This window comes from Chiloscyllium plagiosum, unplaced genomic scaffold (genome assembly GCF_037043375.1).
Source record: "Chiloscyllium plagiosum isolate Xiang-an unplaced genomic scaffold, Cpla_swu_hap1 HiC_scaffold_5, whole genome shotgun sequence".
Lineage (NCBI taxonomy): Eukaryota > Metazoa > Chordata > Chondrichthyes > Orectolobiformes > Hemiscylliidae > Chiloscyllium > Chiloscyllium plagiosum.
In genome coordinates, this window is record NW_028270143.1 from 129,921,470 (window position 1) to 129,949,445 (window position 27,976).

General features: G+C 42.8%; 1 protein-coding gene across 4 annotated transcripts; it reads left to right on the plus strand.

Annotated features, from left to right (window-relative positions):
- Positions 1–122: 122 nt before the first annotated feature.
- slc52a3-2a (solute carrier family 52 member 3-2a) lies at positions 123–27,866 on the plus strand. 4 transcript variants are annotated; one of them, XM_043690921.2, is made up of 4 exons: positions 123–252; positions 15,944–17,048; positions 21,572–21,695; positions 26,813–27,866. In XM_043690921.2, exons 2-4 carry the CDS (start codon positions 15,994–15,996, stop codon positions 27,023–27,025), a joined length of 1,392 nt encoding a protein of 463 aa, XP_043546856.1. In that variant the 5' UTR covers positions 123–252; positions 15,944–15,993; the 3' UTR covers positions 27,026–27,866. The 4 variants fall into 4 exon arrangements, with proteins under 4 accessions (XP_043546856.1, XP_043546854.1, XP_043546855.1 ...); XM_043690919.2 differs by lacking the exon at positions 123–252 and adding an exon at positions 10,725–10,912; XM_043690920.2 differs by lacking the exon at positions 123–252 and adding an exon at positions 11,078–11,636.
- Positions 27,867–27,976: the final 110 nt, after the last annotated feature.

The window sequence follows — 27,976 nt, forward strand, 5'->3', positions numbered from 1 at the left end:
AATAAATAAAAACGCCCACACTCTGTATAAATAAAAACCTTCATTCTTCCCACATGCTCCACTGACGCACTTAAATTCCATTAAATTGCAGAGGGTCTCACTGAGTTGAATAAGTTGCTCACTGGTATACAGTGAGGTGGACCAGAAGGGAATGTTCATTCGTGCACTGGCGCCACCATCTTCACAAAAGGTTGACGGCCATGAATCTCCACTTCTGCCTTTCCCATACTTTTACACGTTCCATCTAGACAGGTACGTGTAGTTGAATATATTCAACTTAATTTTCTCCTCTGCTTCTCCCTCCATTTTCTGTTAATCTTTTCTTGCAATAATTATCTCTGCTTGCCATTTGCTCAAATGATGTGACCAAAATAGTACTTTTTTTTATTTAACACACTAATTTCTTCTCTCCAGGCATTTCCACCACTTTTTCTTTATTCTGTCCATCTGTGGAACTTTGCAGGATTTATAGAACATTCTCTTGTATGTCTGTATCTCAAATACATTCATCTCATTCTCTGTTTGGTTGTCCATGTCACAGAGACATATAACATGGATGGCAATGTGTTGCACCTCAGCAGTCTTTGCAAGATTCAGTTCAGTTTCTTTAATGTTAACACCACCTTTATTCCAATAAAGTGGTCATGGCTGTTTCAATTCTCCAATGGATTTCACAATCACACCTCCCACCATGTGTCCCTTTAATCTGTCCAAGGCATGTGAACCTTTCCACTCATTCCGGGACTTGTTGGTTTACTTTAATTTTCACTTCCAGGGTTCGTTCTCTGTTCAACCCAACAGACCAGACTACATAAAAACCCAGCAGCACAGAACAATAGTGTTTCATGGAACTCGCACTGATGATGTTATCCAGCACGGTAACAAAACATCTGTATGATAACCCAGAACTCGGCGAGCTAATTCTCTGCTTATTACCACTGCTTATTTGTCTTCACATTCTTTCTTAATGCATCATTCACATTCCTTGCCTTCCTTTTATTTGTGATTTCCTGTACTGCCTCTTCACTCTGTTATCACCTGTGTATCTCAAAGTTGTCAATGTTATCAACTAGTAGATCTTCCACGCCTCTGAAGGTGATTTTAGTGAACATGTTGAACGGGTTTGGGCAATAGCATATCTCTGCTCTCCTCTTTTGATTACCTAGCTGTCTGACAGGCCATTGTAAAATTCTATCATTGATGCCAGCATAGATTCCTTTTATATTTTATATCCTTTTATAATTAATGTCCATTTCTAGTTTGTAGAGGTACTCCATTATTTTCTGTTAGGCTCTGTCAAATGCCTTCTTACAGTAATGAACCATTCAGATACAACCACATCTTTCAAAATCAACTCATTATAGATGCAAACTTTTGTTCCTTTCTTGACTGGCCTAAATGACAGGCTAGTCATTTCTTCTCAAAGTTAAAAATCACACAACACCAGGTTATAGTCCAACAGGTTTAATTGGAAGCACACTAGCTTTCGGAGCGATGCTCCTTCATTAGGTGGTTGTGAAGGAGCGGCGCTCCAAAAGCTAGTGTGCTTCCAATTAAACCTGTTGGACTATAACCTGGTGTTGTGTGATTTTTAACTTTGTACACCCCAGTCCAACACCGGCATCTCCAAATCATTTCTTCTCAAAGTGGTGATTAAAACAATTTTAATTACATGGTTCATAAGACTTATTGTCTTATGCTCCAAATACTTGAGCTTTTAGGTTTCCTTAATGAACAGCGACTGGATAAGATCCTCAAGTAGGAATCCAGTCAGTCAGTGTTGCTGCAGAGCTCTCAGTATCACAATACTAACAATGTACAGAGCTTTCTGGCATTCTGACAGTGTTTCACTGATTCCTTTTTTTAAAATCTTTTGATGAATGCACTGATTTCTTGTGTCAAATACTGCTTGATACTTCTTGTTAAGTGTAGTTAGGTGTTTTTCTTTACATTGAGTTCTCCATTAAAGAATGTTCTTAGAATACAAAAATCTCTAATAAAGAGATTAAATGATTAAGCAACAAAGTAGACAAGACAATACAGATCAATCTGCAACTCTGTGTGGTGCTTGTTCAATGTAACGTTCTACATAGAATAGACTCATTACAACACAGCTGAAAATGTGTTGCTGAAAAAGCGCAGCAGGTCAGGCAGCATCCAAGGAGCAGGAGAATCGACGTTTCGGGCATAAGCCCTTCTTCAGGAATGAGGAAAGTGTGTCCAGCAGGCTAAGATAAAAGTTAAGGAGGAGGGACTTGGGGGAGGGGCGTTAGAAATGCGATAGGTGGAAGGAGGTCAAGGTGAGGGTGATAGGCCGGAGTGGGGGTGGGGCGGAGAGGTCAGGAAGAAGATTGCAGGTTAGGAAGGCGGTGCTGAGTTCGAGGGATTTGACTGGGACATGGGGGGGGGGGGGAGGGGGGGGGGAGAGGAAATGAGGAAAATGGAGAAATCGGAGTTCATCCCCTGTGGTTGGAGGGTTCCTAGGCGGAAGATGAGGCGCTCTTCCTCAAACCGTCGTGTTGCTATGGTCTGGCGATGGAGGAGTTCAAGAATCTGCATGTCCTTGGTGGAGTGGGAGGGGGAGTTGAAGTGTTGAGCCACGGGGTGGTTGGGTTAGTTGGTCCGGGTGTCCCAGAGGTGTTCTCTGAAACGTTCCGCAAGTAGGCGGCCTGTCTCCCCAATATAGAGGAGGCCACATCGGGTGCAGCGGATGCAATAAATGATGTGTGTAGAGGTGCAGGTGAATTTGTGGCGGATATAGAAGGATCCCTTGGGGCCTTGGAGGAAAGTAAGGGGGGAGGTGTGGGCGCAAGTTTTGCATTTCTTGCGGTAACAGGGGAAGGTGCCGGGAGTGGAGGTTGGGTTGGTGAGGGGGGTGGACCTGACGAGGGAGTCATGGAGGGAGTGGTCTTTTCGGAACGCTTTTAGGGGAGGGGAGGGAAATATATCCCTGGTGGTGGGGTCCATTTGGAGGTGGCGGAAATGACGGCGGAAGATACGCTGTATAATGAGGTTGGTGGGGTAGTAGGTGAGGACCAGTGGGGTTCTGTCCTGGTCGCGGTTGGAGGGGCGGGGCTCAAGGGCGGAGGAGCAGGAAATGGAGGAGATGCGGTGGAGGGCATCGTCGATCACGTCTGGGGGGAAATTGCGGTCTTCGAAGAAGGAGGCCATCTGGGTTGTACGGTATTGGAACTGGTCCTCCTGGGAGCAGATGCGGCGGAGACGAAGGAATTGGGAATATGGGATGGCATTTTTACAGGGGGCAGGGTGGGAGGAGGTGTAGTCTAGGTAGCTGTGGGAGTCAGTCGGTTTATAGTAAATGTCTGTGTTGATTCGGTCGCCTGAGATAGAAATGGAAAGGGCCTCGTGCTCCCACGAGGAGGTTGAACAGTTCATCCACTTTACCAACACCTTCCACCCCGACCTCAAATTCACCTGGACCGTCTCAGACTCCTCCATCCCCTTCCTAGACCTCTCCATATCCCTCCAAACCCTTCCTGTTCATATATCCATATATATTCCTGAAGAAGGGCTTATGCCCGAAACGTCGATTCTCCTGTTCCCTGGATGCTGCCTGACCTGCTCCGCTTTTCCAGCAACACATTTCCAGCATATATCCCATCCAAATGCCTCTTAAATGGTGCAATTGTACCAGTCTCCACCACTTCCTCTGGCAGCTCATTCCATACACGTACCACCCTGTGTGTGAAAACGTTGCCCCTCAGGTCTCTTTTATATCTTTCCCCTCTCACCCTAAACCTCTGCCCCCTCGTTCTGGACTCCCTGACCCCAGGGAAAAGACTTTGCCTATTTACCCTATCCATGCCCCTCATAATTTCGTAAACCTCTATAAGGTCACCCCTCAGCCTCCAACGCTCCAGGGAAAACAGCCACAGCCTGTTCAGCCTCTCCCTATAGCTCAAATCCTCCAACCCTGGCAACATCCTTGTAAATCTTTTCTGAACCCTTTCAAGTTTCACAGCATCTTTCCGATAGGAAGGAGACCAGAATTGCATGCAATATTCCAACAGTGGCCTAACCAATGTCCTGTACAGCCACAACATGACCTCCCAACTCCTGTACTCAATACTCTGACCAATAAAGGAAAGCATACCAAACGCCACCTTCACTATCCTATCTACCTGCAACTCCACTTTCAAGGAGCTATGAACCTGCACTGCAAGGTCTCTTTGTTCAGCAACACTCCCTAGGACCTTACAATTAAGTGTATACATCCTGCTAAGATTTGCTTACCCAAAATGCAGCACCTTGCATTTATCTGAATTAAACTCCATCTGCCACTTCTCTGCCCATTACCCAATCTGGACAAGATCCTGTTGTAATCTGAGGTAACCCTCTTTGCTGTCCACTACACCTCCAATTTTGGTATCATCTGCAAACTTACTAACTGTACCTATTATGCTCACATCCAAATCATTTATGTAAGTGACAAAAAGTAGAGGACCCAGCACCGATCCTTGTGGTACTCCACTGGTCACAAGCCTTCAGTCTGAAAAACTATCCTCCACCACCACCCTCTGTCTTCTACCTTTGAGCCAGTTCTGTATCCAAATGGTTAGTTCTCCCTGTATTCCGTGAGATCTAACCTTGCTAATTAATCTCCCATGGGGAACCTTGTCGAACGTCTTACTGAAATCCACATAGATCACATCTGCCGCCCTGCCCTCATTAATCCTCTTTGTTACTTCCTCAAAAAACTCAATCAAGTTTGAGAGACGTGACTTCCCATGCACAAAGCCATGTTGACTATCCCTAATCAGTCCTTGCCTTTCCAAATGCATATACATCCTGTCCCTCAGGATTCCCTCCAACAACTTGCCCACCCCCGAGGTCAGGCTCACTGGTCTATAGTTCCCTGGCTTGTCCTTACCATTTTTCTTAAACAGTGGCACCACGTTTGCCAACCCCCAGTCTTCCGGCACCTCACTTGTGACTATCAATAATACAAATATCTCAGCAAGAGGCCCAGCAACCACTTCTCTAGCTTCCCATAGAGTTCTCGGGTACACCTGATCAGGTTCTGGGGATTTATCCACCTTTATGCATTTCAAGACATCCAGCACGTCCTCCTCTGTAATTTGAACATTTTGCAAGGTGTCACCATCTATTTCCCTACATTCTGGATTAGTGGTGCTGGAAGAGCACAGCAGTTCAGGCAGCATCTGAGGAACAGTAAAATCGACGTTTCGGGCAAAAGCCCTTCATCAGGAATCAACTACACCGCCCTGTGGCCCAACATTTCAACTCCCCCTCCCACTCTGCCGAGGACATGGAGGTCCTGGGCCTCCTTCACAGCCACTCCCTCACCACCAGACGCCTGGAGGAAGAACGCCTCATCTTCCGCCTTGGAACACTTCAACCCCAGGGCATCAATGTGGACTTCAACAGTTTCCTCATTTCCCCTTCCCCCAACTCACCCTCGTTCCAAACTTCCAGCTCAGCACTGTCCCGATGACTCGTCCTACCTGCCTATCTTCTTTTCCACCTATCCATTCCACCCTCCTCCCTCACCTATCATCTTCATCCCCTCCTCCACTCACCTATTGTACTCTATGCTACTTTCTCCCCACCCCCACCCTCCTCTAGCTTATCTCTCCACCCTTCAGGCTCTCTGCCTTCATTCCTGATGAAGGGCTTTTGCCCGAAACGTCAATTTTTCTGCTCCTCGGATGCTGCCTGAACTGCTTCTCTTCCAGCACCACTAATCCAGAATCTGGTTTCCAGCATCTGCAGTCATTGTTTTTATCTATTTCCCTACAGTCTATATTTTCCATATCCTTTTCCACTGTAAATACTGATGCAAAATACTCATTTAGTATCTCCCCCATTTTCTGTAACTCCACACAAAGGCCGTCTTGCTGATCTTTGAGGGGCCCTATTCTCTCCCTTGTTACCCTTTTGTCCTTAACGTATTTGTAAAAACCCTTTGGATTGTCCTTAACTCAATTTACCAAAGCTACCTCATGCCCCCTTTTTGCCCTCCTGATTTCCCTCTTAAGTATACTCCTACTGCCTTTATACTCTAAGTTTTCACTTGATCTATCTTGTCTATACCTTACATATGCTTTCTTCTTTTTCTTAACCAAACCGTCAATTTCTTTACTCATCCAACATTCCCTATACCTACCACCCTTTTTCACCCTGACAGGAATATACTTTCTCTGGATTCTCGTTATCTCATTTCTGAAGACTTCCCATTTTCCAGTCATCTCTTTACCTGCGAACATCTGCCCCCAATCAGCATTCGAAAGTTCTTGCCTAATACCGTCAAAATTGGCCTTTCTCCAATTTAGAACTTCAACTTTTAGATCTGGTCTATCCTTTTCCATCACTATTTTAAAACGAATAGAATTATGGTCGCTGGCCCCAAGTTGCTCCCCACTGACACCTCAGTCACTTGCTCTGCCTTATTTCGCAAGAGTAGGTCAAGTTTTGCACCTGTGAGGTAGGTACATCCACATACTGTATCAGAAAATTTTCTTGTACACACTTAACAAATTCCTCTCCATCTAAACCCTTAACACTATGGTAGTCCCAGTCTATGTTTGGAAAGTTAAAATCCCCGACCATAATCACCCTATTGTTCTTACAGATAACTGAGATCTCCTTACGAGTTTATTTCTCAATTTCCCTCTGACTATTAGGGGGTCTATAATACAATCCCAATAAGGTGATCATCCCTTTCTTATTTCTCAGTTCCACCCAAATAACGTCCCTGGATGTATTTCCAGGAATATCCTCCCTCAGCACAGCTGTAATGGCTATCTCTTATCAAAAACGCCACTCCCCCCTCCTCTCTTGCCTCCCTTTCTATCCATACTGTAGCATTTGTATCCTGGAACATTAAGCTGCCAGTCCTGCTCATCCCTGAGCCATGTTTCTGTAATTGCTATAATATCCCAGTCTCATGTTCCTAACCATGACCTGAGTACATCTGCCATCCCTGTTAAGCCCCTTGCATTGAAAATGACAAATTATTTAATTTCCATTTAAAATTATTGATTACCTCCATTTCCACCTTGTAGAGGGTGAATTCCAAGTCTTAACTGCTTGATGTGTTTTTAAAAAACGTTTCTCCTCACCTCTTGCCCAATATGCTAAATATACATGAGCTAATGGGAACAGCTTTTTTTAAAAATCTACCTTACCAGTACTGCCCATCATTTTGTACATCTATCAGATTTCCCTTAAAGAGAACAAAAAGAACAAAGATCATTGCAGCACAGGAACAGGCCCTCCAAGCCTTCACCAATCCATATCTTCTATCTAAACCTGCCACCTATTTTCTAAGGATCTGTATCCCTTTGCTCCCTGCCCATTAATGTATCTGTCTAGATACATCTTAATTGATGCTATCGTTCCCGCCCCTACCGTCTCTGCTGGTAACGCATTCCAGGCCACCACGACCCTCTGCATGAAGAACTTTCCATGCATATCTCCCCTAAACCTTTCCCCTCTCACTTTGAACTCATGAGCCCTAGTAATTGAGTTCCGCGCTTTGGGAAAAAGCTTCTTGCTTTCCACCCTGTCTATACCTCTCATGATTTTGTAGACCTCAATCAGATCGCCTCTTAATCTCCACCTTTCTAATGAAAATAATCCTAACCTATTCAACCTCTCTCCATACCAGGCAACATCCTGGTGAACCTCCTCCACACCCTCTCCAAAGCATCCACATGCTTTTGGGAATGTGGCGACCAGAACTGTCCGCAGTATTCTAAATGCAGCTGAACCATAGTTCTTCAGCCTTGAAACAAGGAGATGACTGCCTCTATTTTCCAACCTAACTGGTCCCTTATCCCCGGAACCATTCTGATAAATCTGCTCTATATTAAGAACACATAAAGTGAATTTCATGAAGTGTGACAGCCAGGATTGGGCTTGATTCTGTAGTTGTGGTCCAATCAGAGCTTTGGAAAGGTTCAGAATAAATTCCGGGTTTTTGTACTCAAGCACAAGATGTCTTATGATTTGTTAACCACGAATAGATTAGCCAGGCAGTTTCGAAATTCCATGTTCAAGAGTTCCCAGGAGAACATTAGTGAATCAAGCTTTTAAAAAGAAGAGACAATTGATAATGATTTCACGATTGCCAACACAGTAGGTTTAAATCCCGAATTATGTGTAACTTTTAAAATTCTACTGCCTCATGGTCGAATTTGAACTCTCGCCCTCAGAGTATTTGCCAGATTCTGTGGATGATGTATTCAGGAACATTACCACCACATTACAATCCTGCTCTAAAGTGAGCTATCGGTGGGGGTCTTTAATAACAAGGGAATATTTGTTTAGGTTTTTTTTTCCTTTTTGTTGTAGAATTTTCTGATATATTCAATACTTGTTGAGATTACTGAGCTTTCAGGCTGAGCAATATTATCCCACCATGTGACCTGTAAACTGCCTAATATGGGAAAGGTATGCAAATTTTCCACAATTCCATAGGATTTTGCAAAGAGAATTAGGACAAGTAGCTTCACTGAGTGCTCAGGGAATTTAATTAATATTAATAAATACAATCGGGAGGTTTTGCTAAAACTATGCAAGTCACAAAACAAACCACAACTAGAAATACTGTGAACAGTTTTGGTTGCCTTATCTAAGGAGACAGTCCAGAAGAGTTTCATTAAATTGATCCTGGGGTATGGAGGGATTTACAACAAGACCTGTAGGTTGGTCCTATACATATTAGGGTCATAGAGATGTATAGTACAGAAACAGACATTTTGGTGCAATTTGTCTGGGCCAGATATCGGAAATTAATATAGGCCCATTTGCCAGCATTTGGCCCATATGTTCTAAACACTTCCCATTCATTATATTTTACAAGATATGGCCATTTTGTTTCAGTTAAATACTTCCCATTCATGTATCCATCCAGATGCATTTTAAATGTTGCAATTGTACCAGTCTCCATCATTTCCTCTGGTAAGTCATTTCATACACGCACCACTTTCCTGCCTGGATAAGTTTCCCCTTTGCTCCCTTTTAAATCTTTCCTCTCTCACCTTAAACTCCATACCCTTGAGAAAACACCTTGGCTATTGACCCTATCCATGCTCCCATGTAGCTTAGAAGAATGATGTGATCATATTGAAAGATAAACTTCTTTCTGGGGTTGACAGGGTAGATGCAGAGAGGTTGTTTCCCCTTGTGAGAGTCTAGGGTCAGGCGGTGTGATGTTAGAGTAGGGGGTTCCTGTTTAATAGAGATGAAGAAGTTTCTTTTAATCCTGTGGGTGGTGAATCTGTGGAATTCTTTACCACACAGGGTTGCTGAGGCTGTGTTGTGAAGTACATTTAAAGGGTTGAGATAAACAGATGTTTAATCTGTAAGGGAATCAAGGGTTATGGGAAAAGATAAGGAAAGTAGAAGATTATCCAGTCAACCACGGTCCCATTGAATGGCTGGGCTGTACGGCCTACTTCTGAAGGACTTTTGCCCGAAACGTCGATTTTCCTGCTTCTCAGATGCTCTGCTTTTCCAGCACCACTCTAATCTAGACTCTGGTTTCCAGCATCTGCAGTCCTTGTTTTAACTTGCTCCAAGTTTCACAATCTTATGAAATCATTTCCTGGTACGACAGATTCAGAATGACTGGCCTCTGCACTCATTACGGGAAATGTTAGTTGCTGCCTACCTCCCAAGGGTGTGCCAAATCTAGGAAATCAAGATTAATTTCCAGGGAGCTATGCAAGCAACTCAGCCGAAAAAAATTATTGAACTATTTGGTAATAAAGGGAATTGGAAAAGGAAGGATTAAGCATGTGGTGAGATCACAGCTGACTCGCATCGGTAGCCCTGACAGCTGAAAACAAATACACTGTGGTAAAGTGGCAGGCGTGAAGCAAGGAGGAAAATTTCAAGAAAGTCAGTGTTAAGATCCACAGGAGTTAAGTGACTTATGATGCTAAGTTTTTATGTTACAGTCTCAGATCTGCAAGGAAGAAGTAACCAAAAGATAAACAAACAAAAACAGAAAGACTGGAGAAACTCAGCAGGTCTGGCAATATGTGCAGAGAGAGAAAGTTAGAGCTAACGTTTCGAGTTCAGTGGCAGTGGAAACGCAATCACTATCCAACCCCAATAAAATGATGCAGTGACTATTATCCCCTTATGGAGCCTTGTGTTCCTTTTTTTTGTTTTTTTTTTCCAGCAAGGATGTGTCCACAACAGTTTAAAGGTAAAATTAGAATCCAGAAGCTGATATTTTACAAGATATGGCCATTTTGTTTCAATTAAAGACAAAGCAGTCGTGGGGAAGGGATGGCCTAGTGGTACTATCGCCAGACTATTAATCCAGAAACGCAGTCTGGGGACCCAGGTTCGACACTGTGGCAGATGGGAAACTTGAATTCAATGAAATAAAATCTGGAATTAAGAGTCAAATGGTGATCATGAAAACATTGTTGGAAAACCCCATCTGGTTCACTAATGCCCTTTAGGGAAGGAAACTGCTATCCTGACCTGCTCTGGACTCTTTGTGACTCCAAAACCACCGCAATGTGGTTGACTCTGCATTGTCCTCTGGGCAATAAACGCTGGCCCAGCCAGTGATGCCCACATCCTGTGAATGAATTTTAAAAAAAATAGTTGGAGCTTGCGTCATTGCAGATGCACTTGAATGTCGCAATGGAACTGAGGGTTTTTTTAAAAAAACAATAGATTGACGAAATATGGGCCATCCTGTCTCTTGTTTCCTAATTGAAAACTGTTTCTCCCCTTAACGCTTTGTGTACCGGGAAGAATACACGGCGCTGTGTCTCTGCTGTCACTTGAAGCCAGCAAGAATGCTGAGTCATCGCCCGCTGCCTTGTTGGGGAAGTGGGCAGGACAATTCTTCATTCATTGCAAACGCTTCCTCTTCATACCATGTGGATGGGATTGACGCACTGTGAGTGGTTTTCCTTCAGCCTCCATTATGTCGTCTTACACTGAATATTTTGTGGAGTCCGGACTGGGGGGGGGGGGGGGGAACGTGTTTAAAGAACCGTCCCCATGGTTACAATGACCCGGAGCGAAGCCGTTTCTAAAGCTTCCTGGTCCGTCACAATATCACCCTGAAACTGGGCTAAGACCTTAATCTGAACATCGCTGTATCTAATTCCTTGTTTGATTTGAACTGGAGAGAATGTGGTTGTACCAGAGGGAGAGTGGAGCGGGCGCGGTCTGTGTCGGGTCGTGTTAGAATAATTTAACATATAATTTAATGTTTTAAACGTGTTTGTTTTCTAAAAATAAATTAGCTCGAAGTGTGTCAGAGGACATTCCCGATTGAGAAGAAATAGGAAGTGAAAATGAGGGAGTGGGGGCTGGTTCCTAAGTGTTGTGGCTGCACCCCCTTTTTGGGAAGATTCAGTACACGACTTGCTACAAAAGAACGACTTTGTATCTGTTCCGTTCATTCCTGATCTAAGGAAGCTGCTCTCCTGTCATTTCTGAGCAGGAGAGATGTAAAGGGGCTGGATAGTGACTGGCGTTCCCGCTGTCCAACCACCAACCGGGAGGGAGAGGTGGGTAGGTTAATATCACAGGGTTATTTCAGCCCTGATTCAGGGATTGAAACCAAACAGGAGGGTTTGGAAACGCAATCAAATGATACATTAATATAAGACAAGGTAACGTTTTCTTAATCGTAAAAAAAGTGTCCCGTTTCTAGTCAAAATGCAGTGTAACAAAATGTCAGCTCAAACTTTCAAAGGGTTGTGTATGTTTGGGAATCGCTACCTTCGGACTGTGAAAGCTCAGTCTTTGAGCATATTTATAATAGAAAGAGATTTATAAATACTAGTGTCATTAAGGAATATGGGGATAGTGTGGGAAAGGACCTTAAGAGATTGATTGATTATATTATTGATTGTACTGTAATAATTGTACTATTACTGTTATTGTATAGAATGATGAGGAAGGCTTGATGCATGGACTCCTGCTCCGATGTTCTTACATTCCTAATTGTTGTACATGTAAACATTTGTTAAACATGAGTATATTATAGATTGTATACTGGAAGGAGGGGGATTCAGAGACATCTGTATTGACTGAGAGATGCATCAATCGATTTTCCTGCTGCTCAGGAAAACGATGGGGGTGGACAATTTTAAAAAGGAATCATTCTTGGATGTGGCTCACTCCTGGTTCCCTGGTAAATCGAGAGAAATCTAGATCAGTTAAAGGTTGGTGTGAATTGGAATCACTCATCACCCAGATTGAGTAAGGAAGTTAATGAATCAAAACAGGTCAAACGGCAGGTTTGGAGAGAGAATAAAAGTGAATATCTTTCATCAGAGCTGGAAAAAGTTGGAGGTGTGATAGAGTTTTCGAAAGTAGGAAAATGGTGAGTTATAAAGTCTAAAAGAGTAGGTGCCTGAGAAATTGGAAGGCAACAGATATTCATTGACAAAGGGTTGATGGTTGAGGCTAAGGTTTATGGGAACAGAAAGGAACAAGGTTGGATTTAGGGTAAAGGCTTCCACTCTTCTTCCAAGACGGAAGAAGGATTCTAGGAAGGAGCTAAGCTTAGTTAACCATAGTTAACTAAGGAAGTTAAGAATTGGACTGAAAGAAATAAATATACAATATAGCAAAGTTCAGTAGTAATCTTAACATCTGGTACTGGGAAAATGGTAGTCTATTGTAAAGGATGCAGTAGCAGAGTCAGCATGGCTTCATGAAGGGGAAGCCTGACAAATTTAATTGAATTCTTAGAGGATCTATCATTGCAAGATAGGTAATGGGGAACCAGTAAATGTACTATATTAGAGTTTCTAGGAGGCATTTGATAAGGTACCGCATGTTAGACTACTTAATGCAGTAAGAGCTCATGGTCCTGGCAATGTATTACCGTAGAGGACTAGTAATCAATAGAAGACAGAGTTGGAATAAAGGGTTGTGTTCAGGATGGTAAATCTGTCAGTGGATTGCTCCAGAGATCAATGCTGGGGCCACAATCATTTATAATATATGTTGCTGACTTGAATGAGGGAAGTGAATATACCACAGCCAAGTTTGTGGATGTCACAAAAGCAGGTGGGTAGGAATGTAGTGAACATGACACAAATGTGGAAGGATATAAATTGGTTAAGTGAATGGGCAAAAAAACTTACTAGAATATAATATGGGAAAATGAGAGGTTATGCCCTTTGGCAGGAAAAGCAGAGAAGTTGAATAATGGTCTGGGCCCTCATTCAATGATAATCCACAAAGGTACATAACATGAAGGACAGCAGAACTAAATGAGGTTTATTGATACAGATGAAAAGGATAAATCAGATATTCATTCACCCACTGTGATTCATACCTCGTCTGGCAGAAACAATGACCTTTTTTGCTTTCCTGGGTAAGTAGATAAATGATTATACAAGACGCAGGGACAGTGGAGAACATATTCCTTTCACCCAGTCTCCTGAACCTGCACATGCTGCAGTTTTCAAGGATTTTTTTGATCAACATATCACAAAGTTTGTTATATTTGTATCAGCATGTTATGAGTGTTACTAAAGATACGTATCCTTGAAACAACTGATTACCCTTGTTGCTGGTACATTAAGTACATCTGGTTTGGCCTTGGTTGTTGGAGGGCATAGGGGAGGCTAGCTTTCCCTGGTTCAGGGAATAAGCTGTTGTGCAGTGGTGATGCCTCTCTCTCGCTGCATCTTCTGTCTACTTAATATCTGACTCGAGTCTGTGGCTTGGAGAAAGGTTGTAATCGACAAGGAGTTAGGTGAGGTAAGGGTGATTCTTTCTCTCTGGGAGCTGTTGAACTTGACGGGGTGGGAGGGTGGTGTGTTTGAGAAGTAACACAACCTGCTCCTTTTTTACGATAATTTGCAAAAGAACCTGGAGGAAGGTGAGGAGAATGTTTTATTGAAACAGTGCATTGTCATAGTCTGGATGACACTGCCTGAATGGACAGTAAAAGAAAATTGAAAGGGGAATTTATAAAGGAGTATTTGAAGAGCTGTAGGGAGAAAGAGGCAACGCGTTTCATCAATTACTGTTTCAGAGTCAGCTTGATGAACCAAACATCTCTTTTATAAAATTCTATGATTTGATCATTAGAAATGTAAAGGAGAGGCAGATTAATGGAAATATAAAGCTTCAAAAATTGATAGGGACAAATAGAGTATTTGAGAAGATTGAAAAGTCTTTTAGCATTTAAAATTTAAATAGAGAGGAATGATAAGGAAGGTAATGGCACAATAAGTAGTGATAAAGAAATAAAACTAAAGATTGTTATATATTTATTCGAGATGTAGAAATTGTGTTTTTAGTGAAACTGTAGTAATTCTTTTGTTTAAGTGACAGAGCTAAAATCAGCCAACACTGTTCATGTAGGGAAGAAGAGATTTTTTTTTCAACCTGACCAATGTTTAAGGGTTAGTGTTATGTGGGGGGGAGTAAATGTAGAGGGAATGAAAAGTCGGCCAAATCCCTATAAATTCTATTAATTAATTGCAGCTTTGCCTGTGTCAGTGCCACTGATTTGCCCATGAGCGTGCATTATTGCATGCCTATGCATTATAAACTGTTGTAATGTCCCCATTTCATTATGTCCTAGTTTGTCATCTCAGTAGAGATTTTGTATGTTTCTGCGATGTAGCATTTTGTTCAGATAATGCATCTTGGGAAGGGGATGGCAGGTCTTCTCATTAAGGAAGGAGTGCGGCCAGGGCTCACTGCATTGATTCTTGGGAAGATAGGTGTCCCGTAATGAGAGAATGAATTTAAATAAGCTTCTATTCTCTGGAGATTTGTAACTGAGAGTTGGTCTCATTGAGCTCCATAACATTCATAGATTGTTCATCAGGGTCTGTTTCCCCTGATTGAAGAGTCAAAGACTTGGGGTCACAATCTCCAAGTAAGGAGTTAGTCATTTAAAACGAAGATGAAGGGAAATCTATGTTCTCAGAGAATTGTGAATCTTTGCAGATTCTCCAGAGGCTTGTGGATGCTTGGTCATCGAGTGTACTCAAGGTTGAGATAAATAGATTTCTTTGATTCTAAGGAAATCCAAGGATATGGGAATCGGATGGGAAAGTGTGGAGTCAAAGTCAAACATCAGTTGTGATGCATGTCAATGTAGAGGACCTCAACATTCTACTGTGGCTCCTATTTTGCATTTCTTATCTATCTGTCTCAGTTGTTATAAGTTCATGACTTCAACGCCTGGTCTCTGCAGAGGTTGTGTGATTTCAGGCATAATATTGTTGTCGACCTCCGCATCTTGGACAGAATAGAAGAATCCTGGTTTTATTGTTATCAAGTGACCCCCTACTGGAGGGAGGGAGGTAGGTAGGGGCTCTGTGATGGGTCATATTTTCTGGTTTAATCTGTGTGCACTCAATTGGGAAAGAGTTGCCACCAGCTGGAGCTGGAGTGTTTATTTTCCCTCTCTGCATCTCAAAGGTTGAGTTTTGTGCTAGGGACTATAAACCTCATTATCATTGGGAACTTTGGTGTGATCTACCAGCCCTATAATGGTAATATTTTTCTTTTTGTCAAAGCTAACAGTATGAATGGTTCAGCAATTTGTAGAGGTTCAGAACTCACAGCACATCTCTTTCATTTAACAAATTATTATTTCTTTTAGAGTAATAGTACGTGAACTCATCACGAAGCGTCCTGCAATTTTTAAACCATTGTTAAACTCAGAAAACAGGGGCAGTCTCTGCAGTTGTTCTGGGGTGGGTAGGATTGGGGGGAAAAAAAAGAGTTAAAACATTTTTTTGTAACAGAGTGGAAGGAACCTGTCTCCCTGTTTGCTTGTGTTCTGCCTGACCCAGGGAATGCTTGTTGTTACTGGACACCCAGAATAGAAAATTCTTAGAGCTCGCAATCGTAAATAGTCCAATTTTCATTTGTTTACTGTTGGAACTCCTCAGCAACTCGATGTTTTACTGACTTTGTTTCTCTTTTGTTTTTGAAGGAGAGCTTTGGCAACTGAGTGGACACTGTTGGAGATCTTTTGAGTAATCGATGAATCCAGCCATTACCATGGCATCGATTGTCCATATATTGGCTGCTGTCTTTGGAATGGGGTCCTGGATAGCGATCAACGGCCTCTGGGTAGAACTACCTCTTATTGTGCCAGAAATACCCGAGGGCTGGTACCTCCCATCGTACCTCACCATCATCATCCAGTTTGCTAATGTGGGGCCTTTGTTTGTCACATTGATGCACAGGTTTTCACCCAGAAAGCTGAATGAGTCTGCTGTGATCTATGCCATTGTCTGCTTAGGCATTGCAGCTTCCTTTCTATTGCCTTTCTTCTGGAAAGTGACCAGCATATTGGCTGGTGCAGTGCACAGCACGGCACTCCTGGTCTTGGCGTTTTTCCTCTCGTTGGTGGACTGTACATCTTCAGTGACCTTCCTGCCCTTCATGACCCGCCTGCAGCCCAAGTACCTGACCAGTTATTTCATCGGAGAGGGCCTCAGTGGGCTGGTCCCGGGCCTTGTCGCATTAGGCCAAGGTGTCGGAGTTGTTAGTTGTGTCAACACCACCAAAAGCACAACTGGCAACGTGTCATCAAACTTGACTGGTGATGGCAGCAACAATTACAGTATTGTAGCTCGATACCAGCCAGCCAACTTCCCGCCAGAGATTTTCTTCTTTTTCCTCAGCGGTGTGATGGCGCTATGCTTGGTGGCATTTATTCTTCTCAACTACCTCCCACAGTCCCGTCAACAGCGAACAACCAGTAAATATGTTAAACAGACAGAGGCTGCCAACGGAGGGGCAGAATTGAACAAAATAGAGGTGACAGAACAGAGACCCATGATCAGTCCTTCAGACAGTCAACATGAAGCCAGGGTGAAAGCCATTTTTGGGACTGGGAAGTACTCCCGCTCAGAGATGGTCCTGATCTTCCTAATCCTAGGATGGGTAAATGCACTGACCAATGCTGTCCTTCCTTCTGTCCAGTCTTACTCATGCCTACCATATGGGAATTTGGCCTATCACTTGTCCGCTGCCCTTGGTGCCATGGCCAATCCACTGGCCTGTTTCATTGCCATGTTCTACACAAACCGGTAAGCTGTTGTTCCTGTTAACACCTGTATTGAAATACAAGCTACACCAATTCCTGGTTAAGAGTCCAACACTGTTTGTAGGTACAGAGTCACACCTTGACCAGGCAGACTCCAACCGCTGAGTCTTATGGCATTATTTTGTGGCTGTTCCTGTTGTCAGCTCACAAAGGACCAGATTTATTGATCAATTTCCCAAAATCCCATTTTAGTGCATGATATCTGTGCTGCAAATGTTCAAAGCTGATGGGCAGGAAAGCCCCGTGTGGTCCATTGATACGGTTTCACCACCACGACACCAGGAGTAGCTTGCTATAGGAAGGATATTATTAAACTAGAGAGGACTCAGAAGAGATTTACTAGGATGTCGTCAGGTGTGGAAGGTTTAAGTTATAAAGAAAGCTTGGATAGGTTGGGACTTTTTCCACTGGAGTGTAGATATACATGAATTGGAAAAACTTACAGGGATGTGGGCCAAATGCTGACAGATGAGACTAAATTTTTATAGGAGATCTGGTCAGCATTGGTGAGTTGGACCAAAGGATCTGTTTCCATGCTGTGTGACTCAGAAAATGCCTAGTCATAGAATCAACCTGCTGACAGACACTCTTTCCCTAACACTTCCTTCCCCTCCTATCCCCGCTGCCACCCTGTATGAACCCATGAAGTCATTTGGGGCAGGCATAAAAATTCCAGAAAAGAAATTTCAGACCCAAAAGAAAGAAATGATCTGAAAAACCCATCACTGACCCTTCTCATGTTGTCAAAGCAAAAGATCATATTGACTATTCAGACATTAATTAATTAATTATTAATTCAGAATGTTATAAGAACCATCTTCTATGGTGACTGAAGAACAAGAATTGAGGAGAGGAATATTTTGTTTTAAACCCATGGGCTGTTCACATCTGGTCACTCCTGCTGAGTACAGTAAAAGGCATTTCACTTGTAGAGCCAGCTGTTGGAATTGCCTTTCACTGCAAGATCTCAAGCTTAGCCAACATAATTGGCAACTGTTGTATTTAAGTCAGGCTCTTAATTGCACTGCAAATGCCTGTTTTAAAAATGTTAATGAGAAATCCTGAGGAACATTCGCTGGCCCTGAAACCCACTGATATAAAAAAGCAATATTTTCACCGATTTAAAATTCTTAATCATAGCTCCCTCCCATCCCTTCCCCTGCCTCATCTTGGGGACTTACCTGAACCATTCTTTCATATAGCTGTTGTATTAACATTGCTGTGCTAATACAGGTTTGGTTATATATTGCCCACTATGATAATATGTGAAGATGTTGGTGTTGGACTGGGGTGGACAAAGTCAGAAGTCTCACGATGCCATGTTATAGTCCAACAAATTATTTGAAATCACAAGCTTTTGGTGTATAGGGTTAAGGTGGGTCACCTGACAAAGGGGCTATACTCCAAAAGCTTGTGATTTCAAATAAACCTATTGGGCTATAACCTGGTGACGCGTGACTTCTGACTTTGTCTATATGACAATACTATTCCTCCTCCATGTGGGGGCAGTAACCAGGCTCTGTAAAGAATCAAAGCTCATGGTCTCCATCTTGTGGTAGTAAAGTGGCACTGCAGGTCATTTTGACATCACATATGACTTTGTTTGCCTACATCCATGGAGCTGGTATGTGCAGACATATGATAGTAGGCTTTAGTCAGTAAAGGTAAAGTCACCATAGTCCTGCCAGACCATAGGAATGGAAGTGCCCTGTCATTACAGAGGGAAATGACTGATGGTAGTTTAACCTGGGGGTCACCACTCTTCAGAAAAGGGCTGAGGTTCAACATCAAACTAGCCAATAGTCGGGTATAGAAATAAAATGATCTGGAACCAAATCAGAGTGCCTTTTTTTTGTTACGTTTCCATATGAACAAGTGAATGTATGATGAGGAGCAGGGCTAAATAATTTGGCTTCTTGATTCTACTCATGAGTTGATCTGATTGTGGCATCTTCTCCGTGTTCTTGACTTCTTTGAGATTTCCTGATCAGAAGAAATAATTCCTCAATGTTGACTTTGTTGAATCCTAAACATTTTAACTACTTTCATCATATCACCCCTCAACCTGTTCTCCTGATTTAGTTTTTGAACCCTTATTATCACCCTAATGTGCAACACAGCCAGTGATGCCCAGGCATGACCAAATATATCTTTTTTAAAAAGAATTTGCCCTGCATCCATTCCAAAACTACCAGAGTTGTAGTGCATGAGCTGAATGCAATTCGTCCAGCTGGGGTCTTACCAAGGAATAGAATAGCCCTTATTGTCACGTGCACTCAAATGAAAGGTTCATAATGTCAACTTTCAGTGCCATCTTAGCTACTGGGTACTTAGGTACAGATACTTATAAGTATAATTACAGCATTTTTAAAAAGTCGAGTAGCATGGAACAGTTGTCCCAAACGTTAATAAAAGTGACGGTAAATACTTAAGTCTTCGTCTGTGCTTGCTGGCCCTAGAGTATGAGGCCACACTGCCTCCACATGCGGGCCTCCATCCAGGACTCACTCCGGGAATTGGCTGGCTTGCTCCACTCTGATGCAGTACTCGGTGCGTGCTCGCTCTATTCCACCATATGACTGTATATCTCTGTATCACTGAATACCCCCATTCCTTCTGCTTTGTTTCCTCTCTCCAGCCTAAAGATTGGGTGGGCTGGAGAATAGTTCAGCTGACTCCAGAGTCCTTGGACTCATTCAGTGAAAATAGGTTGTTCTAGACAAAACTGTTCTCTGCAAAACATTTGGAAGCCCCAAAATGTAGGAAGTGGCATGTCAAGATTGCTCCTGACAGAAAGGACAGATAAATCTTAGAGTTTAGATCAGGTGGTGCTGGAAAAGCACAGCAAGTCAGGCAGCATCCGAGGAATAGGAAAATCAATGTTTCAGGCAAAAGCCCTTCATCAGGAATAGAGGCAGGGAGCCTCCAGGGTGGAGAGATAAATGGGGGTGGGGTGGGGCTGGGGAGAAGGTAGTAAAGAGTACAATAGGTGAATGGGGGTGGGGATGGAGATGATAGGTCAGAGGGGAGGGTAGAGCGGATAGGTGGGAAGGGAGATTGGCAGGTAGGACAGGTCATGAGGACAGTGCTGAGCTGGAAGGTTGGAACTGAGGTAAGGTGGGGGGAGGGGAAATGAGGAAACTGGTGAAGTCCACATTGATGCCCTGGGGTTGAAGTGTTCCGAGGTGGAAGATGAGGTGTTCTTCCTCGAGGCATTGGGTGGTGAGGGAGCGGCGGTGGAGGAGGCCCAGGACCTGCATATCCTCAGCAGAGTAGGATCTTGGAGCTAACTGGCCCAGTACAGATTGGCATACAATGGGCTGCCATCCAGTTTTCCCAGGATGTGGGTGATGCTGGCTTGGCCAGCATTTATTGCCCATCTGTAATTGCCCAGAGGATGTTTTAAGAGTCAGCCATATTGCCTTGGGTCTGGAGTCACATGTAGGCCAGACCAGATAAGGACAGCAGCTTCCTTCCCTAAAAGACATTAGTGAACCAGAAAGGTTTTTCAAACAATCCACAACAGTTTCATTAGACTCTTAATTCCAGATTTTAAAGAAATTGATTTAAATTTCACCATTTGCCTTGACAGGATTTGAGTTGAAAAGTGTGGTACTGGAAAAGCACAGCTGGTCAGGCAGCATCCGAGGAGTAGGAGAGTCAATGTTTGACCATGAACTAACGTTGTTGAAGAGCTCACGTTCGAAACGTTGAATCTTAGATGCTGCCTGAGTAGTAGTGCCTAGGCTGAATGCACTTAGTCCAGCTGGGGTATGACCAATGAATAGAATAGCCTTTATTGTCACATGCACTCGAATGAATCCTGAAGAACAGCTCATGCTCAAAACATTAACTCTTCTGCTCCTTGGATACTGCCTGACTGGCTGTGCTTTTCCAGCACCACACTTTTCAACTCTGATCTCCAGCATTTGCAGTCCTCACATTCCCCATGTTGCTGGGGTTGGAGGATTTGAGCTATAGGGAAAGGCTGAATAGGCTGGGACTGTTTTCCCTGGAGCGTCGGAGACTGAGGGGTGGCCTTATAGATAGAGGTTTATAAAGTCATGAGGGGCATGGACAGAATAAATAGACAAAGTCTTTTCCCTGCGGTGGGGGAGTCCAGAACTAGAGGGCATAGATTTAGGTTGAGAGGGGAAAGATCTAAAAGGGACCTTGGGGGCAACATTTTCACATAGAATTGTCCATGTATGGAATGAGTTGCCAAAGGAAGTGGTGGAGGCTGGTATAATTGCAACATTTAAAAGGTATTTGGATGGGTTTAGAGGGATATGGGCCAAGTGCTGGCAAATGGGATTAGGTTGGAATATCTGGTCAGTATGGATGAGTTGGACCGAAGGGTCTGTTTCCGTGCTGTACATTTCTACGACTCTATGGCAGGTTTTCTGGATGAATAGCCTATTAAAAATATCACAAGGCCAACGCCTCTCTTAGAATGCCATCTCTGTCTCACTGGGTGATGTTATTGTTTTGCATTTTCCATTCCAGATCGCTGCGATTGATGGGATTTCTGACACTAACAGGTACTGCAATGGGATCCTATATCATGGTTATGGCAGTCCTCAGCCCATGTCCCTGGCTGGTTCAGACACGGGCCGGCAGTATCCTCATAGTGAGTTATGTTTTACATTACGTTTGAAGTTCTGAAACTCCTGAAATCAGCCTCAAAACACATCCAGCATTTCTATAGCACCCTTCCCCCACCACACGGTGTTCCAAAGCACTGAACAACAAATGGCATTCCTTTTATAGAAGGGCAGTCACTTTGGAATCTCGACATTTACCTTGTCACACCACTACCAACATTTGTTTTCCTCAAGAAAGCTCATTTGCAGTCTCTGAGGTGTGATGGTGCCATGTGACTCCTAATATTTACTTTGGCAGTCTTTGTATTTCAGACTTCACCAGTCTTGCTTAATTTGAAAACCTTTCAGCTCCATTTTGCGCTTGGCTTTAAGTTTCTACATGGTATTCCTCAGCTCTCGGGGCTCTGAAGTTTTGCATTTTGACTGAAAATAAATACTTCTTTGCTTTGCTCCATTTAAACTCCATTAATACTTCAGTTGCCATTCATGCCAATTAATAATTTCTGAACATTCCATATTGCCTCAATCCAGTGATGTGACTTCTTATTATAATAAAACAAAGAATTGCGGATGCTGGAAATCTGAAATAATAACAGGAATTGTTGGAGAAGCTCAGCAGGTCAGGCAGCATCTGTGGAGAGAGAAATAGAATTAACATTTTGAGTTCAGTGACCTAAAGTAGGCAAGACCCAAGGATCACTGAACTACTTCTTGGTACCTCTTCCTGAGTTTGGAGAAAGTGAGGACTGCAGATGCTGGAGATCAGAATTGAAAAGTGTAGCACTGGAAAAGCACAGCAGGTCAGGCAGCATCCAAGGAGCAGGAGGATTGAGGTTTTGGGTATAGGCATTCTGATGAAGGGCTTCTGCCCGAAACGTCGATCCTTCTGCTCCTCGGATGCTGCCTGATCTGCTGTGCTTTTCCAGTGCCACACTTTTCAACTCTTCTTGATGTTTATTGTTAAGTTCATCTTGATGTTTGCTGCTTGATGGTAAAAGCTTGTGTTTTGATATGGCCACTCTCCCTGCTCTCAAGACCCTCTGACACTGGCTAAGCAAAGTTCCCACCAATGGGGTACAATAATGGCAATGACCATACCATGTTTCTTCCTGCACCTTCTGCTCAAGGGTCAGAACAGCAGCCATTGCAGGAATGACTCTGACCGTGATTAGATACCTAAAGGAATGCAGCTGTGCAAGAAATCATCGAGCACAGGAGGTCATTCGGTGTGGAAACTGAGGGAAGAAAAGAGTGACAATGTCTTGGAGAGAAATACTTTATTATTAATGAGAGGAAGTAGAGGAGTCAAAATAGGGACAGATCTATAAGACCAGAAGATACAGGAGCAGAATGAGGCCATTCAGCCCATTGAGTCTGCTCTACCATTTGATCACGGCTGATATGTTTCTCAACCTCATTCTCCTGCCTTCTCCCCATATTCACCAGGATACTGGTCCCACCAGGTGGACTCTGTCCCATTGGAACAGCTCGGTCCTTTCCCAATACTGATGCCAGTGTCCCATAAATCCGAACCCATTTCTCTCACACCAATCTTTGAGCAAAGCACTAACTCTTTTATCTGTTGAACCTCTGCCAGTTAGCTCATGGTTCATTCCCGATTACAGCTATATTTCGTTATTCTCTCTCCTCTTGAATGGTCCACAGTACTATGGTGCTATGATTAGTTTCCTCATCCTCTCTACAGCTCCTGCTGTCATCCATACAGGGAGCAAGAATCTAAAACCTGTCATACATATTCATGGACTGACGCTCTGTCGGTATCCCTCTACCTGCCTCGCTCGTGCTCACACCCTCCTGACCCTGACCACTGAATTCGAGGTGGTTAATTTAGGCAGTGTGCCTACCTCCCGAAACACAGCACCCAGGTAATTCTCCCAGACCATGACGTGTTGCAATGTTCGAAGCTCTAACTCCAGCTCATCAACTGTGAGCTGGAGTTCCTCAAGAGGTCTGCACTTGCTGCAGATGTGGTCACGAGGAACCACAATGGGGTTCAACAGCTCCCACATCATGCAGGTACAATACTGGCCTTACCCTGCAACTCTACTTTATATAACTAATTTTTAAAAAAAATTTCCTACTGGTCTTTTTATTTTGTCTATAACTCTGTTAATATTTGTCCTATTTAACTCTGAACATGAAATTACCTATACTAGTCAGATTAGCAGTTATCACCAACCAATGAAATGACTGTTTTCCTGTGATTTCACTCCTCCTTTTGTGCTGAGTCCCCAGTCCTGGGCTTTAACTGATCCTGTTTAAACTTAAACTGTAAAAGCCAGCAGAAACCACCTCTATCCCTCTGCACCAAATTCCCACGCTGTCACCAAAATCCCCAAAGTGTATATATACAGGAACTTCGATTATCAGATTATCCAGCAAGATCACAATGTCCCGATGCTTGGCTAAACTATGTTATCCGGCATTCGATTATCCGGAATTCGATTAACTGAATGAAATACGCCCTGCCCGTGTTCTTTGCATAATCGAGTTCCTCTGTAGTCACTCAGGCTGTGTCTCACTCCTAATTTGATCTCTCCTTCCTGACGATGCAAAGCCTACTGATCTAAGAGACGTTTTGGTGATGATAACCCCACCATTATTGTGATAGTCTGGTTGCTGGAACTCGTAGCCAGGCGGAAAGCTTCAGTTAGTGGGAAGGTATCATCATCCCTCAAACAGGTTTCTGCTCTGGCTATGATGTTGAAGTAAAGACCATGTGCACAAATTAATGGAGATCTTGGATTGCGATGTAGACAGTGGCAGTGATAACTGATTTGTAGCAGAGTTCAAAAGGTTAGCAGTTTGGGAAGATTAACTTGGTGACATTGGTGAGATTAACTGTTAGTAGGCCAGCTGGGTGTGAGGTTCAGCAGAAGGGTCGGAATTGCAGTTGCATCCAGTCTGGCCACTATTGTGAGTACCTCAATGAGCCTTTTGGGAGTTCCCAAAAAGTCTCAGAAGGAACAGTATCCAGAACAGTATCCAGAAATTGGCTGTATCTGGGACAGCAGCAAGAGTGTAGGAATGTCATGGAATACTATACCATTGGGGTAGGAATTGTGGAGCATAGCATACCTGGGTCAGACAAAATTGAAAGGAGGCATAATGATAGAGAGGGACCGAGGAGAGAGGTAAGCAATAGTGTTAAAAATAGTAGAGGAAACTAGAAGCAATGGAAATAAATATGAGCCACACCAGGAAACTTCCTACTTTCCTCACCTTGCATCTCTCTTCTGAATTTCCAATCTATACAGCTCAACTTGGATCAGATTCACAGGAGTTGCACAAGTACTTGATGTATCCTTGATCTTCAGATTGTACTTGAAACCCAGAATCCAGCAACACTCCTGTTAGCCCCTGTCCCTGCTATTCTATGTTACTTATATTTCCAAGTGGGTGGTTTGGGTTGAACTCAGTCCAGATAGAAATGTACAATTTGGAAAGCCTTAGATTAATTAGACACAGGTCGCCATTGGTTTTTTAAGCAAAGGTCGTATCTTGATTCAAAACTTTGAGGAGGTAACAATTTTTGTGATGCTTGCTGTAATCCACATAGATTTTAGAAAGGCTTTTGACAAGGTCTCACATGGCAGACTGATAAGAAATGTGGAGCTCCGTGACATTAATGGGAAAATGGCTGGTGGATCCAAAATTGGCTCATTGGCAGAGAGCAAAGGATAATGTTCAATGAGTTTTGTGACTGAGTCGTTGTCTTCAGTAGGGTTCTGCTGGGTTCAGTACTAGGTTCACTAAGTAAACATTGATGGTTTAGAACTGATTATAAACATGATTAAACTGTTTTGAGGATGATACAAAAATTAACTTTAGGTGGTTATAACACAAGAAACAACCAATTTGCAGACAGCTAGAAGTTACAATGAATTTTTTTTCTACAATAGCCAGGTTATTTGACTGGTCAGTGTGTTGGAAGATGAATATTGTCTTAGATGTCAAGAATTTATCTGCTCTTCTTCACATAGTGTCTTCATTTGGATCATGCTCCTTAAAGCCTACTACTTTAATCACATGTCCTAATATCATCTTGCATGATTTGGTGTCAAACTTAGTTTTGCTTTAGGCTTGTGAAGTGATTAATTTGGTGGGATAAGGGCAGAGAGATGACACAAAATACCCGGTGGGATTCTACAGGGGGTGCAGGAGCAGAAGGCCTTGAGTGTATATCAGTATAAATCACTGAAGGTGAGAGAGAAGTTAATTAAGCATACAGTATCCTAGGCTTTTTTAAAATAGGGGCATGGAGTGCATGAGCAAGGAAGTGATGTTAAGTTTGTATGAAAGAGAAGCTTTTGCTGAAGTGTAACGTTCAGTTCTGCAATGCCATACTTCAGTAAAGATGTGAAGGTATTGGAGAGAGTGTAGAAAGACTCACATAATCATTCCAGGAATGAGGACCTTGCATAGAAAGATTGAGGAAGTTGGGATTGTTTTCCAAGGAGAAGAGAAGATTTGGAGCAGATTTAATAGAGGTTTTCAAAATCAGGAGGAACCTAGACAGTATAGATAGGGAGATACTTCCAATTGACTGAAGAATTTGAGAATTGGCAGGGTAAGGTCTAAGGTGTGAAAAAGCAACAGTGACATGTGTAGAAACTTTTATATGCAGCAAGTGTTTGGATTGAAGGTACTGCCTGAAAATGGGGCATTTGAGGCTCTCAAGGAATTAGATTGGTACCTGGAAATAAAAATACAATGCTATGTAAAGAAGGTGGGGGTATGGCTCTGATTTTTTTGTTTTCTTCAGAAAGCCAGCACAGAGACAATGGGCTGAATGGCTTCCTCCTGTGCTGTAACCATTCTATCTGATTCTGAGGTTACCCTCTTTTTGCAGTGCTTTGAGATGTTAAAGGTGCTGTAAAATTGCAAGGTTTTGTCATCATGAGAGCACTTAGGAAGGCAGTTTAACACCTGGTCTGAGCAATGGCAATTTTGCAAGTGTAAAACCCCATCAATATACTGGGAGTTTTGGCCTGGATTATATGCTTGACCTGTAGAGTGGGGCTTGAATGTGGAGTCTTCTGCTTTGGGATTGCACTGAGCCACAGCTGACATCATATTAAGCTGAAAGTCCAACTGGCATCACTTTTTCTCTCCCCATCAGGTCATGTCATGGATCCTATTTGTTGGAACGCTGTCATACGTGAAGGTGATGATTGGTATCATTCTGCGTGATGAAGGTCACAGTGCCCTCGTCTGGTGTGGAGCAGTGGTGCAACTGGGCTCTATGTTGGGGGCGCTCACCATGTTCCCCCTGGTCAGCATCTACAACCTGTTTCAATCTGGTGACCCATGCAACACCAAGTGCTTTCTGTAATTGACACCTACAGACAGTTGGAGGGCAAAATAAAATAAAAAGGTAGCAATAGACTGGAGATTAAGGAGGACCTACAACCTATTTATTCGTACCATGGGGAGATTACGGTGCAGATGTCAGTCAAAGCATCTGTCTCAAGTATTTGCCATCCCTAGGTAACATTAGAATTTACTGAGGTCGGAGCGATTTCTCCCAGTATTATGTCATAATTTCAGAGGTGAGAATGGAGGTCAGCAAGAGCCCCAGAGATGCAATCATTTCTTCCCATCATGTCCATATATTCAGAAAAGGGTGGCAACCAAAGTGATGCATTGTTCTTGGGAATTTTAATTTATCAAAAAAAGGTTTGAATTGGTTGCTTTGTTCAATTCGTAGAATGCTAGTTCTTCTGTTTCTATGGAAGGGAAGTAAAATTAAATGAAAGATTGTATGCCTAGGCAGGGATAGAATCAGTGGAAGGACCTTTGAGGGACCATTCTCTTTGAGCAAAAATGGAAGGTATTCTGCTCAGAGTATGATGCTGCATAATTTTAAAATGTAAAATTAAATGAGATAAACTGTATTTTTCTCTACCTTGGTCTCTGATTTATTCCCTTCTGTTGCCTTTATCCCAACTCTTGCCATTAGTGTATTAAGAAATATTTAATGACTCATCCTCTGCTATTTTTTAGTGATTTTAATTAAAGACTTGACAGATTTTATTTCAAACTGGCTTGGCATACAAAATATTACACAATAAAGTATCTGTCAAGAGTAAATAACACTCTTTGCATTTGGAATGTTTACTGTGGTTCAATTTAAATTGATGTTTTGTGTTTGATCCATTAAAAAACTTCCCCCTTCTTTGGTATTACAAAGTATTTTGCTCCTTTCCATTCAACGCTGTAGATTCCAGAACATTTCAAAGACCACCAATGAAAGTAGCTGGAAATGTGTTGCTGGAAAAGCGCA

Coding starts and splice junctions, on each gene's coding strand:
- slc52a3-2a (XM_043690921.2), top strand. CDS start 15,994: ATGAATCCAGCCATTACCATGGCATCGATTGTCCATATATTGGCTGCT. Junction 17,049..21,571: donor GCCATGTTCTACACAAACCG/GTAAGCTGTTGT, acceptor TTTCCATTCCAG/ATCGCTGCGATTGATGGGAT. Junction 21,696..26,812: donor GGGCCGGCAGTATCCTCATA/GTGAGTTATGTT, acceptor TCTCCCCATCAG/GTCATGTCATGGATCCTATT.